The sequence below is a fragment of the Lemur catta genome, chromosome 3 (assembly GCF_020740605.2).
Source record: "Lemur catta isolate mLemCat1 chromosome 3, mLemCat1.pri, whole genome shotgun sequence".
Taxonomy (NCBI): Eukaryota; Metazoa; Chordata; class Mammalia; order Primates; family Lemuridae; genus Lemur; species Lemur catta.
Window position 1 is genome coordinate 53,349,996 of NC_059130.1, and position 13,303 is coordinate 53,363,298.

A 13,303-nucleotide genomic window follows, 5' to 3' on the forward strand; every position below is an offset into this window, starting at 1 on the left:
TTGGCAATATGAATTATTGAAAGAAGATTTCTATAGGAATGCAGCATTTCTATGTGATACCATGTCAAATCAAAATGATATGAATATTTAGGCCGGGCGCGGTGGCTCACGCCTGTAATCCTAGCACTCTGGGAGGCCGAGGCGGGTGGGATTGCTCGAGGTCAGGAGTTCGAGACCAGCCTGAGCAAGAGTGAGACCCCGTCTCTACTAAAAATAGAAAGAAATGATCTGGACAACTAAAAATATATATACAAAAAATTAGCTGGGCATGGTGGCGCATGCCTGTAGTCCCAGTTACTCGGGAGGCTGAGGCAGTAGGATCGCTTAAGCCCAGGAGTCTGAGGTTGCTGTGAGCTAGGCTGACGCCACGGCAGTCACTCTAGCCCGGGCAACAGAGCGAGACTCTGTCTCAAAAAAAAAAAAAAAGATGATATGAATATTTTTTCGCAAGGTAAAACTAAATCTATATATGATATGTGGCAAAAAAATCCAAGCATTTCAAAAAAAGCTGTCTTTTTTTGAAACACTTCCTCAAAAGAAAATTTCAGATGCACATTTTCCCCAGTTAGCAAAGGTCATTGATGAGCAGGATGATATATGTGAATCATTTGAAGAAAGAATAGCTGTTATAGGCCTATTCATTGGAGAACACAGTGAAAGGATCACTGACTTTGAGAATCATGACATCACATTCAAATTAGCATTTCAGCTTTACCTAGCTGATATCACCAAGGCACCTAACGAATTACAGATGGAATTGATTGAGTCATTTTTTGATGCTAAGAAAGGTCCAATTGAAATATGGAAAAATGCCGTAGAATACTCACATCTCTGGCAACTGGACGGAAAATTGTTTTCTTGCTTTTCAACCACTTACTGCTGGGAATCTGCATTGTTCTACCTAATCCAAACAGGGCGCCCTTAGGGTCACGATCAACTAAAATGCGGACCTCCATGCTGCAACCAAATATTCAAATGCTTTCCAACAAAAAGCAGACACAACAAAGTCATTAAAAGGTTAGTTAACTTTAAAATTAACAAATGGTTTTCATTTTTTGACGTTATTAAGTACATAGTAGTTAGAGTTTTACAAAATAATGTACGTTTTTACATATATCTAATTGAAGTTTCTTGAATGCGGCCCTATTTGATTACAGCCTTCCAACACGAAAATGTTCCCCACCCCTGGGCCAGACCATCTCAAGTCTCTCTCTTTCACTTTTTAAGTGAACTTTATTAAGGTATAATTTACATGTAATAAAATTCATCAAATTTAAGTATGTAGTGTGATGTGTTTGAAATGTATATGATTGTGAACCCCCAACACAATAAAAACAAAGAATATTTCCATCATTCCCAAAATTTCCTTTGTGTCCCTTTGCAGTTCACCCCTCACCCCTGCCAACCCCAACAACCCATCTGCTTTAGTTTTGCCCTTAAGTCAAATAGTTTTGCCCTTTCTAGAATTTCATTTAAATGGAATTGTAAGATATGAAACTTTTGTGTCTGGCTTCTTTTACTTAGCAAATCCATTCTCCTTTTTTTCCTTTGGTGATTTTTTAAAAAGTTTTATTTTTAATTGACACATAATAATTGCACATATTTATGGGGTATAATGTGATGTTTCAATACATGTATACATTGTGAATCAAATCAAGGTGATTAGCATACTTATCACCTCAAACATTTATTATTTCTTTGTGGTAAGAACATTCAAAATCCTTTCATCTGGCTTTTTTCAAATCTACAATACAGTATTGTTAACTATAGTCACCCTACTGTGCAATAGAATGCCAGAATTTATTCCTCCTAAGTGTAATTTTGTACCCGTTGACCAGTCTCTTCCCATTCCTCTCTACTCCCATCCCCTGGCCTCTAGTAACCACCCTTCTACTCTCTGCTCCTGTGAGATCAACTTTTTTAGGTTCCACATGTGAGTGTGATCATGTTTATCTTTGTGTGTCTGGCTTAATTTTACTTAATAGAATGTCCTCCAGGTTCATCCATGTTGTTGCAAATGATAGGATTTTATTCTTTTTTATGGGCAAATAGTATTCCATTGTGTATACATACTGTGTTTTCTTTATCTGTTCATCCATTGATGTACATTTAAGTTGATTCCATATTTTGGCTCTTGTGAATAGTGCTCAGTAAACACGGGAATGCAGGTATCTCTTTGACATACTGATTTAATTTCTTTGGAATATATATACCTAATAGTGGGATTGCTGGATATGGGTGATTTTTTTATTTTATTGTGGTAAAATATACACAACACAAAATTTACCATTTAAGGGTACAGCTCAGTAGCATTAAGTATGTTTACAATGTTGTGCAACCATCACCATTATCCACTTCCAGAACTTTTTCATCATCCCAAACAGAAGCTCTGTACCCACTAAACAATAATCTTCTTTTTCACTCCCCCAGCCCCTGGCAACCTCTGTTCTACTTTCTATCTCTGTGAGTTTGCCTATTCTGTGTAACTCATGTAAGTGTAATCATACAATATTTGTCCTTTTGTGTGTGGTTTATTTCACTTAGCATGTTTTCAAGGTCCATCCTTGTTGTAGCATGTATCAGAATTTCATTAATTTTTATGGCTGAATAAGACTCTACTGTATTTATATGCCACATTTTGTTCATCCATTTATTTGATGATGATCATTTGGGTTGTTAACACTTTTCGGCTATTGTGAATAATGCTCCTATGAACACTGGTGTATAAACATCTGAGTTCATGCTTTTAATTCTTTTGGGCATATACCTAAACGTGGGGTTGCTGAATTATATGCAATTCCATGTTTAATTTTTTGAGGAAGTGCCAAACTGTTTTCCACAGTGGCTGTACCACTTTATATTCCCACATGTAATATATGAGGGTTCCAGTTTCTTTACATCTTTGTTAACTCTTGTTATTTTCTGGGTTTTTTTGGTAATAGTTATCCTAGTAGTTGTGAAGTAGTATTCATTGTGGTTCAAGTCTTTTTTCAACTTTAAAATTCTTTCAATGCAAAGACTGTATCAAATAGACATTTAAAGAGTTTTAATTTTTCACCCAGATTTTGCTTAGAGCTCTTCTTTCTCCTTTTCTCCAAATATAAGTAGTAGCCAGTTTAGTCATGAAAAAGATAACAGTCTATTTCATTTTTCATTATTCTGTAATTTATTGTCAAGATGTTAGGTTCAGTTTGCATAAGCACTTTATGTTTTTCTTAGTCCTATATGATTATGATGTAATTGTATGATGGAATGAATGTATTTATTCACTTGAAAAAGAACATGTGAGGTGTTGTCTTAGTGCGGAGGGTACAACAGTAAATAAGAAAAATGAGGTCTGTTATTACATAAAGTGTTCTACTTGGGGAGACACATTAAACAAGTAAATATAATTTCAGCTGGTGATAAGGGCTATGAAGAAAAATAAAGCAGCAGAGAGGTGGTACATGCAGGTGCTCTTGTAGGTAAGGTACTTTTGGAGAGTTTCTGTGAGGAAATAACATTTGACCAGAGACTGAATGATGTGAAGAAGGAAACCATTTGAAGATATAGGGAGAAGCATTCCAGATAAATCATACACCTAGTATAAAGGCCTTGATCAAGGAATAAGTTTGTGGTGACCAAGGAACAGCAAAATATGTATTTACAAACTCAAGGAAAACCAACTAAAATTTTTTTTAAAAAAGAAAATATATAGGCTGGGCACAGTGGCTCATGCCTATAATCCTAGCACTTTGGGAGGCCAAAGCCAGAGGATCGCTTGAGGCTAGGAGGTTGAGACCAGCCTGGGCAATAGCAAGACCCTGTCTCTACAAAAAATTAAGTTAGCCATGCATGCATGGTGGTGCATGCCTATAGTCCCAGCTACTCAGGAGGCTGAGGCTGGAGGATTTCTTGAGTCCAGGAATTGGAGGTTTCAGTGAGCTATGATGATGCCACTGTACTCTATCCCAGGCAACAGAGCAAGAGACACTGTCTCAAAAAAGGGGGGAAAATATATATATAATTAATTAGCAAGTAGCAGAGATAAAATGGAGTCATTTAAAAATAATAAGTAGGGAAAAAAAGGAACAATGAGTAAATGGATCAAATAGAAAACAAACAAGAGTACAGATTTTATTCCAACCACATCAGTAATTACATTAAATGTAAGTTAAACATGCCAATTAAAAGATTGGATAAAAAGACAAAACCTGTCTACAAGAAACTCACTTTAAATACAGAAATCTTGATAGGTTAGAAGTAAAAAGATGCACAAGCAATGAACAATTCGAGAAGGATGTTAAGAAAAAAAGTCCATTCACGGTAGCATCCGAAAGAATAAAATACATAGGAATAAATTTAGCCAAGAAGGTAAAAACTTTGTACACTCAAAACTGAAATTTTATTCATCTGTTAGAAAAAATTAAAGAAGATTAGAAGTGATTTGTAGATTAGAAGTGATTCAGTTCTGTCAGACTTATCAAAATTCTCATGGTCTTTTCCACAAATGGAGAAGCGTATCCTCAGACTCACATGGAATTGCAAGGGACCTTGAATAGCCAAAACAATCTTGAAAAAGAACAAAAAAGTTGGAGGACTCACACTTCTGATTTCAAAACTTAGTACAAAGCTATAGTAATCAAAGTAGTGTGGTACTGGCATAAGGATAGACATACAGATCAATAGAGTAGAATTAAGAGTCTAGAAATAAATCTATACATCTGTTGCCAGCTGGTTTTCAGCAAGGATGCTGGAACCATTCGATCAGGCAAGAATAGTCTCTTTAATCAGTAGTGCTGGGAAAACTGGATATTCTCATGCAAAAGAATGAAATTGGACCCCTACTACACGCTATAAACAAAAATTAACTCAAAATGGACCGATAGTCTAAATATAGATTTTATGGTTTTAAAATAACCTTTTTATGGTTTTAAAACCATAAAGCCCTTAGAAGAACACATAGTGATAAATATTTGTGATCTTGGATTTGGTAATGGGTTTAGATACCAGTTCTTAGGCACCAAAGGCATGAGTAACAAAAGAGAAAATAGATAAATTAGACTTCATCAAAATTAAATCTTTTTGTGCATCAAAAAGAAAGCGAAAAGACAACCTGCAGAATGGTAAAAAATATTTGGAAATTAATATATCTGACCAGGATCTGGCATTCAGAATATAGAAATAACTCATAGCTCAGCAACAAAAAGACAACCCAATGATAAAATGGGCAAAGGACTTGAATAGACATTCCTCTAAAGAAGATATACTGATGGCCAACAAGCAAATGAAAAGATGCTTAAAATCATTAGTCATTAGGGAAGTACAGATCAAAACCATGATAAGGTACCACTTCACACCCATTAGGATGACTATAATTTTTTAAAAAAGTGTTGGCAAGGAGGTTGAGAAATTGGAACCTTCATACATTTTTGGTAGGAATAGAAAATGGAACATAAAACTGCTATGGAAAACAGTTTGATGGTTCTTCAAAAAGTTAAACATAGAATTACTATAGTACAATGCAATTCAACTCCTAGTTGTGTGCCCAAAATAATGGATTCTGGTACTCAACCACGTATGTGTACACACGTTGTTTGTGGTAGCATTATTCACAAAAAAGTGGACACACCCAAAAATTCATCAGTGGAGGAATGGATAAACAAATTGTCATATATACATAGGCTATTACTCAGCCATAAAAAGGAATGGAGTAGTACTAATATGTGCTATTAGTATAATGTGGATGAATCTCCAAAACTTTAAGTGAAAAAGCCAGACACAAAAGATCACATATTGTGTGAATCCATGTATATGAAATATCTGGAATAGATAAATTTATAGAGAACAGAACATAGATTGGTGGTTGCTAGAAGGTGGAGGTTGGAGCAGGGCAATAAACTGCTTAATAGGTAAGGGTTTTTATTTTAGAATGATGGAAATGACTTGGCACTGGATTTTGGTGGTTGCACAACATTCTGAATGTACTAAATGCCACTGAATTGTGCAGTGGCATTAAAATGGTTAATTTTGTTTAATAAATTGTTTTTAAAAATGAAAGGAATGAAGATATAAGGCTCAAAGAAACATGACACATTGAATTTGAGTGATTGGAGTAGAAGATAAGTTTGTGGGATAACATAAAAATCTCAGTGCTGGAACCTGTTGGTGAAGGTCAGGGTAGGACCAGAAACAAGTGACAGGATCAGATTACCTCGGGGTTGGTGTTGGGCATGTCTTAATGAGAGTTGTGGTTGCACTGAGACTGAAGGGGGCATGCAATGTGAAGTGAAGCAGAGCAGGTCAGGCAGGGCAGCTAGAGGAGTTTCAACAGATGGTCAGACTAATGGCCTATCGAACCATAGCCCAAAGGCAAGGGGATTAAGAAATAAGAGACATGAATTTGGTTTTAGTGGGCTAATGGGAGAGCAGCTTAGACAAGTGGTAAATATGGGGGTTGTTACCCAGAGCTACAATTTGATATGATTTTGGCATGTGATATTTAGATAGGTTAGCACTATTCAATGTGCCAGAGTAGAGCAGAGATTAGGGTTCTTTATGATCCCCTACTTAGGAATAAGGTTGGTCCCATAATATTAGTGAATCTGAGCCTGTACGTGGGGTCAGTCTTAGTTGCAAAGATTAGGAATAACAGAGGCCAAGTATGTTGCTCTGTGGTTATTGGAAATGTGTATAGCTTAATAGCTAATGACAGCAACTCTCTCCCACAGTGAATTCCCAGCAGTAAACGATCAAGATGGTATGGCTACAACTGTTGGACATGTGTTGGAAATGGCAAAAAAAAGTACAATGGGAAAAAAATAAATGGATGGCAAAGATAAGCAGATCTAAGCAAAAGAAAGCTAGAGTGTCTTGTAATATCAGAGTAGACTTCAGAACAAGGATTATTACCAGGGAGAAAGAGGACTATCCATGATAATAGTGTCAATTCACCAAGAAGACATAACAATCTTATGTGAGATTGTATGTGTTTAGGAATGTATGTCTCCTAACATGTGTATGTTTTTTTTTTTTTTTTTAAATGGGTTCTTGCTATATCGCCCAGGCTGATCTCAAACAGTTCTTCTCTAGCCTCCCAAGTAGCTGGGACTACAGTACATCCCACCAAGCCAGCTAATTAAAAAAAAATTTTTTTTGTAGAGACAGGGTCTCACTATGTGCCTAGGCTGATCTGAAACTCCTGGCCTGAAGCAGTCTTTCCACCTCAGCTTCCCCAGTAGCTGCGATTATAGGTGCGAGCCACTGCACCCGGCCAGCCATGTGTATGCTTCTAACAGGGGAGCATGAAGGCAGAGTGAACAAATATGCAATTATAGTTCATCCTGTCTCAGTAATTGATGAAACAAGTAGATGGCAAATCAGTGTGGATATAGAAGACCTGAACAGTACTATTAACCAACTTGACCTGATAGGTATTTATGGAAGACTGTACTGAATAATAGCAGAATACATATTCTTTTCAAGCACGTTTATTAGCTAGTGTTCCTCTATAAAGAAGGTCTTTCTCTTTTTGCCCCTTTAATCCCTCTAGCTTCCACTGACTCACTATGGACTTTGTCGTATCACTCCAGGCTCATGGAGTTTATTCAGTATTTATTTTGTTTATTCAGTAAATACGCAATGTATTGAATAAATATTCAATGCTATTGGTACAGTGGTATGCCATAGCTATTTTATTCATATAGTAATAAACTTTTGAGCAGTAGTTTTTAAAAGGTAAAGTTTATTTTTAACTAATTTTGAGTGTTGGTTTTCTTTAAAAAGTGTTTCTGCAGTACACAGTTACAGAACAATTGTCTTTAACAGACTGCTGGTTCCATTTTACAGTGGCCCTTAATAGTTTGAACCTGATATTGGTTTTCAAAAATGATTGAGTTAATTTATTATTGAATTTAGTATTTAGTATACTAAATTCTAGCAGTAATATACTAAATATTTAGTACTGAATACTAAATTTAATATTTAATACTGAATTTAGTATTTAGTACACTAAATAATAGTAAAAAGTAAATAGTATTTATTTATAATAAATAGAAATAAATAGTAAATATTAAACTAAACATAAGGTAAAACTAAGCATAAAGATTATAATGTCCTTTTAAGTATTTTCCATGTTCCATGTCAGTTTTTCTAAGAAGCCCATAGAAGTAGAAATGATCCAATGATGTTTCGTACAGTTGCATGTCTGACTCTTCCTCTTGAGTGTGGAGTGCCACCGGTGTGTTTATGTTAGACAGCTTTTCCTGATGAGACCAAGTGTCTTTGAGTCTAGCCTGATCTATTTAAAAGCTTTGTGCCCTACCTGTGACTGCTTATGATTCAGGTGTATTGATTAAGCAATTTTGCCCAGCTATTCTTGGCTTAGATCAGCATAAAGAAGGAGGAATTTAGTAGTTAAAGCCAGTATATGCTGAAATGAGTGCTTTTTGAAGTTCTTTGGACCTTTATACTAGGGAGTACTTAAGAGGAGACTAGGCCAGGTGTGGTGGCTCACGCCTGTAATCCCAGCACTCTGGGAGGCTGAGGCGGGCGGATTGTTTGAGCTCAGGAGTTCGAGACCAGCCTAAGCAAGAGCGAGACCCCGTCTCTACTAAAAATAGAAAGAAATGATCTGGACAGCTAAAAATATATATAGAAAAATTAGCTGGGCGTGGTGGTGCATACCTGTAGTCCCAGCTACTCGGGAGGCTGAGGCAGAAAGATTGCTTGAGCCCAGGACTTTGAGGTTGCTGTGAACTAGGCTGATGCCACGGCTCTCTAGCCTGGGCAACAGAGTCTCAAAAAAAACTGTTTCAAAAAAAAAAAGGAGACTAAACAAGATTTCTTCTCACCTTCCCTCCCTTTTTTGTAATTGTAGAGATATAATGAAAGAATTTTGTAGTATTTTTAAGAACCAAGGATTTGATACGAAGAATATAAACCAATCTTACCTAGATTAAACACATGAATAAATGTTAATAAAAGAAAAACTACCTATTTTTCAGTGGAAGTTGTAAATTCTTCTAGATAATTTATTTTAGAAAATGTGTTTGTTTTAGCTGTATTTCTTTGCCCACACCTGATTTACTTAGTGGGTTTGTTTTTCTTTATGACAGTGGAAGCTAGTTGATATAAGTCTTCCTAAAAATCCAAGATAGGTAGATGACTTTACACATTTAATTTGGCAAACTGTAAGTTGTTGGTCAGTATGCCTATAAATGTGGACAGAAGTTTTCTTCCAAAACAAATTTTGATCTCAGTCTAAAGATCAAATATTTTGCATTCATACATAATCATATTTTCCTTTCAGCTTACATAATAAATGAGAGATCACTTGAATGGGAGTAATTGTTTTCTTGACTCCAGTGGAGGCAAGAGCTGAATAAAAGCTTTCCGCTGGGTTTTTATTCTGTTATTGAGTACTGATATTGTTAGTGATTAAAGCAGTGTTATCAAAGGATGAGAACTAAAGCTAGATTGCAGTAGTTGAGGAACAAATGGGAAGTACAAAAGGAAAAATAACATGTGTAAGCTATGGAGTTTAAAATTTATCTCTTGAACAATAGAGGACAATTGCAAGTTTTTGATTTAAGGAATTATATGATTGAAAGTGGTGTTTTAGGGAACTCTGGTGCCAGCATACACTGTGGATTACTATAGGGTAAAAATGGCAATGCAGAGGTCAGTTACTAGGGTAATGGTGAGAAATAAAAAGGAAAGAATGATGAGGGAAAGATTCTACAGCAAAAAAAAAAAAAAATCTTTTTGGTCCGTGACAGGCAGCAACACTGAGGGGCCATGTGAGGGATTTTAGGCCAGCGCCAAATAGAGAAATCAGAGAGGAATTGGTTTGGGGAAGATGATGATCAACCTCTGAATTAAGTTTGATTTGAATGTAGAACATTTGTGTGGTAAAGACTAGCAGTCAGAAACTAGAGCTTCTGAGAATGTTAATACTTGGTATTAGAGATCTAGTATGATCTCTTCTGTAGAATTCATGATCATGTAAATAGCCAGGTAATTAAAGGGAGTACCTTGTAGGAGCAGACATTCCTAACTTGGGGTATGTGGAAGCCTCAGGGAGGTCTGAAATTATATATAAAGCTTTTGTGAATATAATTATTTTCAGAAAAGAGTTGTGTGGCCTTTATATGATTCCCAATGAATCTGTGACTCAAAAGAATAAAAATTACTGCTAGAGAAAGTGAAGCAAGTGACTAATCATAGACAAAAATAATAAACACTAAGACCAGAGAGCCAAGATAAAAGTAGGATTGAAAGTTACAGAAAATGACAACAGAGGAAAAGATAAGGGTATTAAACCAGACATTAAAAACCTAAGAAAGTACAGTTTCTTTTTTTTTATTATACCACTGGAAATAGTCTATATTCTTTAGACCCTATGTAATTTGCCATGTGTCAATTGATCATCATGATTACCTGAGAATTAGGAATTATGTTCTGTAAACCCTGCAGTGACAAAAAAAATTACTTAATACATTTAGAATTATTTTAATCCAGAAGGCTAAAATAATGTTTTGCTGAATAAAAAAAATAAGATACTTATTATCCGGAATGACTTGTTAATCAAAGCATTTCAGCTCTTTGTAAATTTTATTGATAAAAATTTGTTCCTAATTAGAGGTGGGGAACCTGCAGCCTTGGGGCCACATGTGGCTTTCTGGATCCAACTGGATTGTTTTAGTAAAGCGATTTGTTCTGTAAATTTTGGGTTAAGTCAAGGGGCCACACTTGGGGATCTGGAGGCACATCTGGCTTTGGGGTCACAGGTTTCCCACCTGCTGCCAGGGCTTTAGGTTAAGGGCAAAAAATTCTAGTAGTACCCATTAAAATAACTATAATCTAAATAAATAAATAGTGGCAGCTCCAGGTTAGGTGTGGTTGTTGCAAATGAGTGCTTTCTCCTATTTGATAAGGTAAGTATTTGCTAAGGCGATATACCTGTTGCACATGCACATCTTGTATTGAAATATTGTTTTTTAATAGTATCAAAATGACTAGGAGAAATAATGTATAATGCATTGAATTAAAAAGTCCTCATTTGTACATCTCTTTGGGTCACTGGGACAGGAGAATACCATATGTTTTAATTAAGCATTTAGTCATTTTTAATAGAGTTTTAATTTGACATCTGTTTTGTTCCTAATAAAGAGTAAAAATAACTATTCTTTATACATGCAAGGTCAGTAGAAGATTGTTCTCTATAACTTTATTTTGAAATTTTGAATTGCCACTTTATTTACTACATGAATTTAATGTGAAGGGATAGACAATTTATTTTATGAAGTCTTTTATAATGAGGAATTAGATATCTTTTTCCTTTTGTACAAAAGTTTTTGCATGGAAACTGGCTTCAAAAGGATTTAAGTGTCTGCATCGGTATTCACATTGTAGAGTAGGAAAGGAAATGGGAATATTTCATAGTTAATTTCTTTATGCAGCATATGCTTTTTCTCTGTTTCCAACAATCATTTCCATGTATAACTTTTAAAGAAATGTACATGTCTGGCTGGGCGCGGTGGGTCACGCCTGTAATCCTAGCCCTTTGGGAGGCCAAGGCGGGCGGATCGCTCAAGGTCAGGAGTTCGAGACCAGCCTGAGCAAGAGCAAGACCCCGTCTCTACTAAAAATAGAAAGAAATTATATGGCCAACTAAAATATATATAGAAAAAATTAGCCGGGCATGGTGGCACATGCCTGTAGTCCCAGCTACTCGGGAGGCTGAGGCAGTAGGATCGCTTAAGCCCAGGAGTTTGAGGTTGCTGTGAGCTAGGCTGATGCCATGGCACTCACTCTAGCCAGGGCAACAAAGCGACACTCTGTCTCAAAAAAAAAAAAAAAAAAAAAAAAAGAAATGTACATGTCTAAGGGAAAATACAATTTTGTTTGTTGGGATTTTGGATGGTTCACCTTATTGTGGTTAGCCTGTTTTTATTTCCGTTAGATTAAAATAGAATTTTCAGTAAGTGTTTACTTGTCTTCTGTAATCTGTAACAGTGCTGTCCAACAGCAATAAAATGTGAGTCACAAGCAATTTAAAATTTTCTAGTAGCCACATTAAACGGAGTAAAGTAAAATTAATATTTTTTGTTTACCTCAATATATTCAAAATATTATTTTAATGTGTAACCAATATAAAAATCATTGAGATGTTTATCTTTTAATTTCTGATTAAGTCTTTGAAATCCAGTTTGTATTTTTTACTTACAACATGTTTTAATTTATATTGGCCACATTTCAAGTGCTCGATAGCCACATGTGGCCAATGGCTACCCTATAATACAGTGTGGGTCTATAGAGTCAGAACAAATTCTTAAAATCTGGATGGATAGGACAGATAAAAGGAGACATTTATCTTACATTAATTGGGTTTGATCAGTTTAATAACTAGTTACCAAAACCCAATAATGTCATTTTTATAGATATCAAAATGGGCTTTTTTATTCATTGGAGAGTTAATTGGAGGAGATACGCTGGGAATACTGGATAAATGGAAATTTTCATCTTTATTTGCCCTTAACAACTATGTTATAATTACATTATTTTTACTATACATATGTATTTATACTTCCATGAAATTTCAGTATATGTTTATAACCTTTAGCATAAATGCGGTTCCAACTACAATGAAGATTTTGTGCTACAGCTAGAGAAGGAGTTGGTTGAAGCCCGACTGAGTGAAGCTGAGTCTCAGTGTGCACTAAAGGAGATGCAGGATAAAGTCCTGGATATAGAGAAGGTAAGAAATGCTGTCACTCCCAAATTACAGGGGAGATCTGACAGATATTTATTAAGTACTTGTTGAGCAATTAAATTAGACTTTGTGTTTTTGCATGTTAGAAACTTTACATATTAGTTACTAAGAGAGAAAAGGAAAAAAGCAAATTTTAAGATTGTCACTTTTTGTTGCTTTCATACTAATCAAGGCCCAATATTTAAGGATAAAAATGGAGATCAGAGCCCTCTTAGAGGAAAACAACCAGGATAATTTTCATAAGAAGAATATTTAAATGTTGCAAAAAAGAAACTGAGGAGTCAGAAATTAACTATTGTCTTCATGTGGAAGAGACAGAATAGGACTAACACATAGACATTTAAGGGAAAATTTTATCTGACAGTAATTGTTACAACTGCCCAAGCTAGACTAAGTCACTTCAGGATGTATAGGATGTTCCCGTTAGCCTGAGGTGTGCTTATAGAAGCTAACTTACCTCTTTTCAAGGATATTAAAGAACATTAAGGATTAGATAAGTAGCAGGAATAGAAAAACTTTTAGGTTTCTTATAACCCTCAAATTTGAGAG

General features: G+C 35.5%; 1 protein-coding gene across 4 annotated transcripts in view; it reads left to right on the plus strand.

Moving 5' to 3' along the window:
• EVI5 (ecotropic viral integration site 5) overlaps window positions 1–13,303 on the plus strand; it is a 177,460-nt gene that overhangs the window by 78,536 nt on the left and 85,621 nt on the right. For all 4 annotated transcript variants that reach the window (XM_045547527.1, XM_045547528.1, XM_045547530.1 and 1 more), the window contains one exon: window positions 12,605–12,739. In XM_045547527.1, coding sequence (XP_045403483.1) covers window positions 12,605–12,739 — 135 coding nt within the window. The remainder of the gene's footprint in view (window positions 1–12,604; window positions 12,740–13,303) is intronic.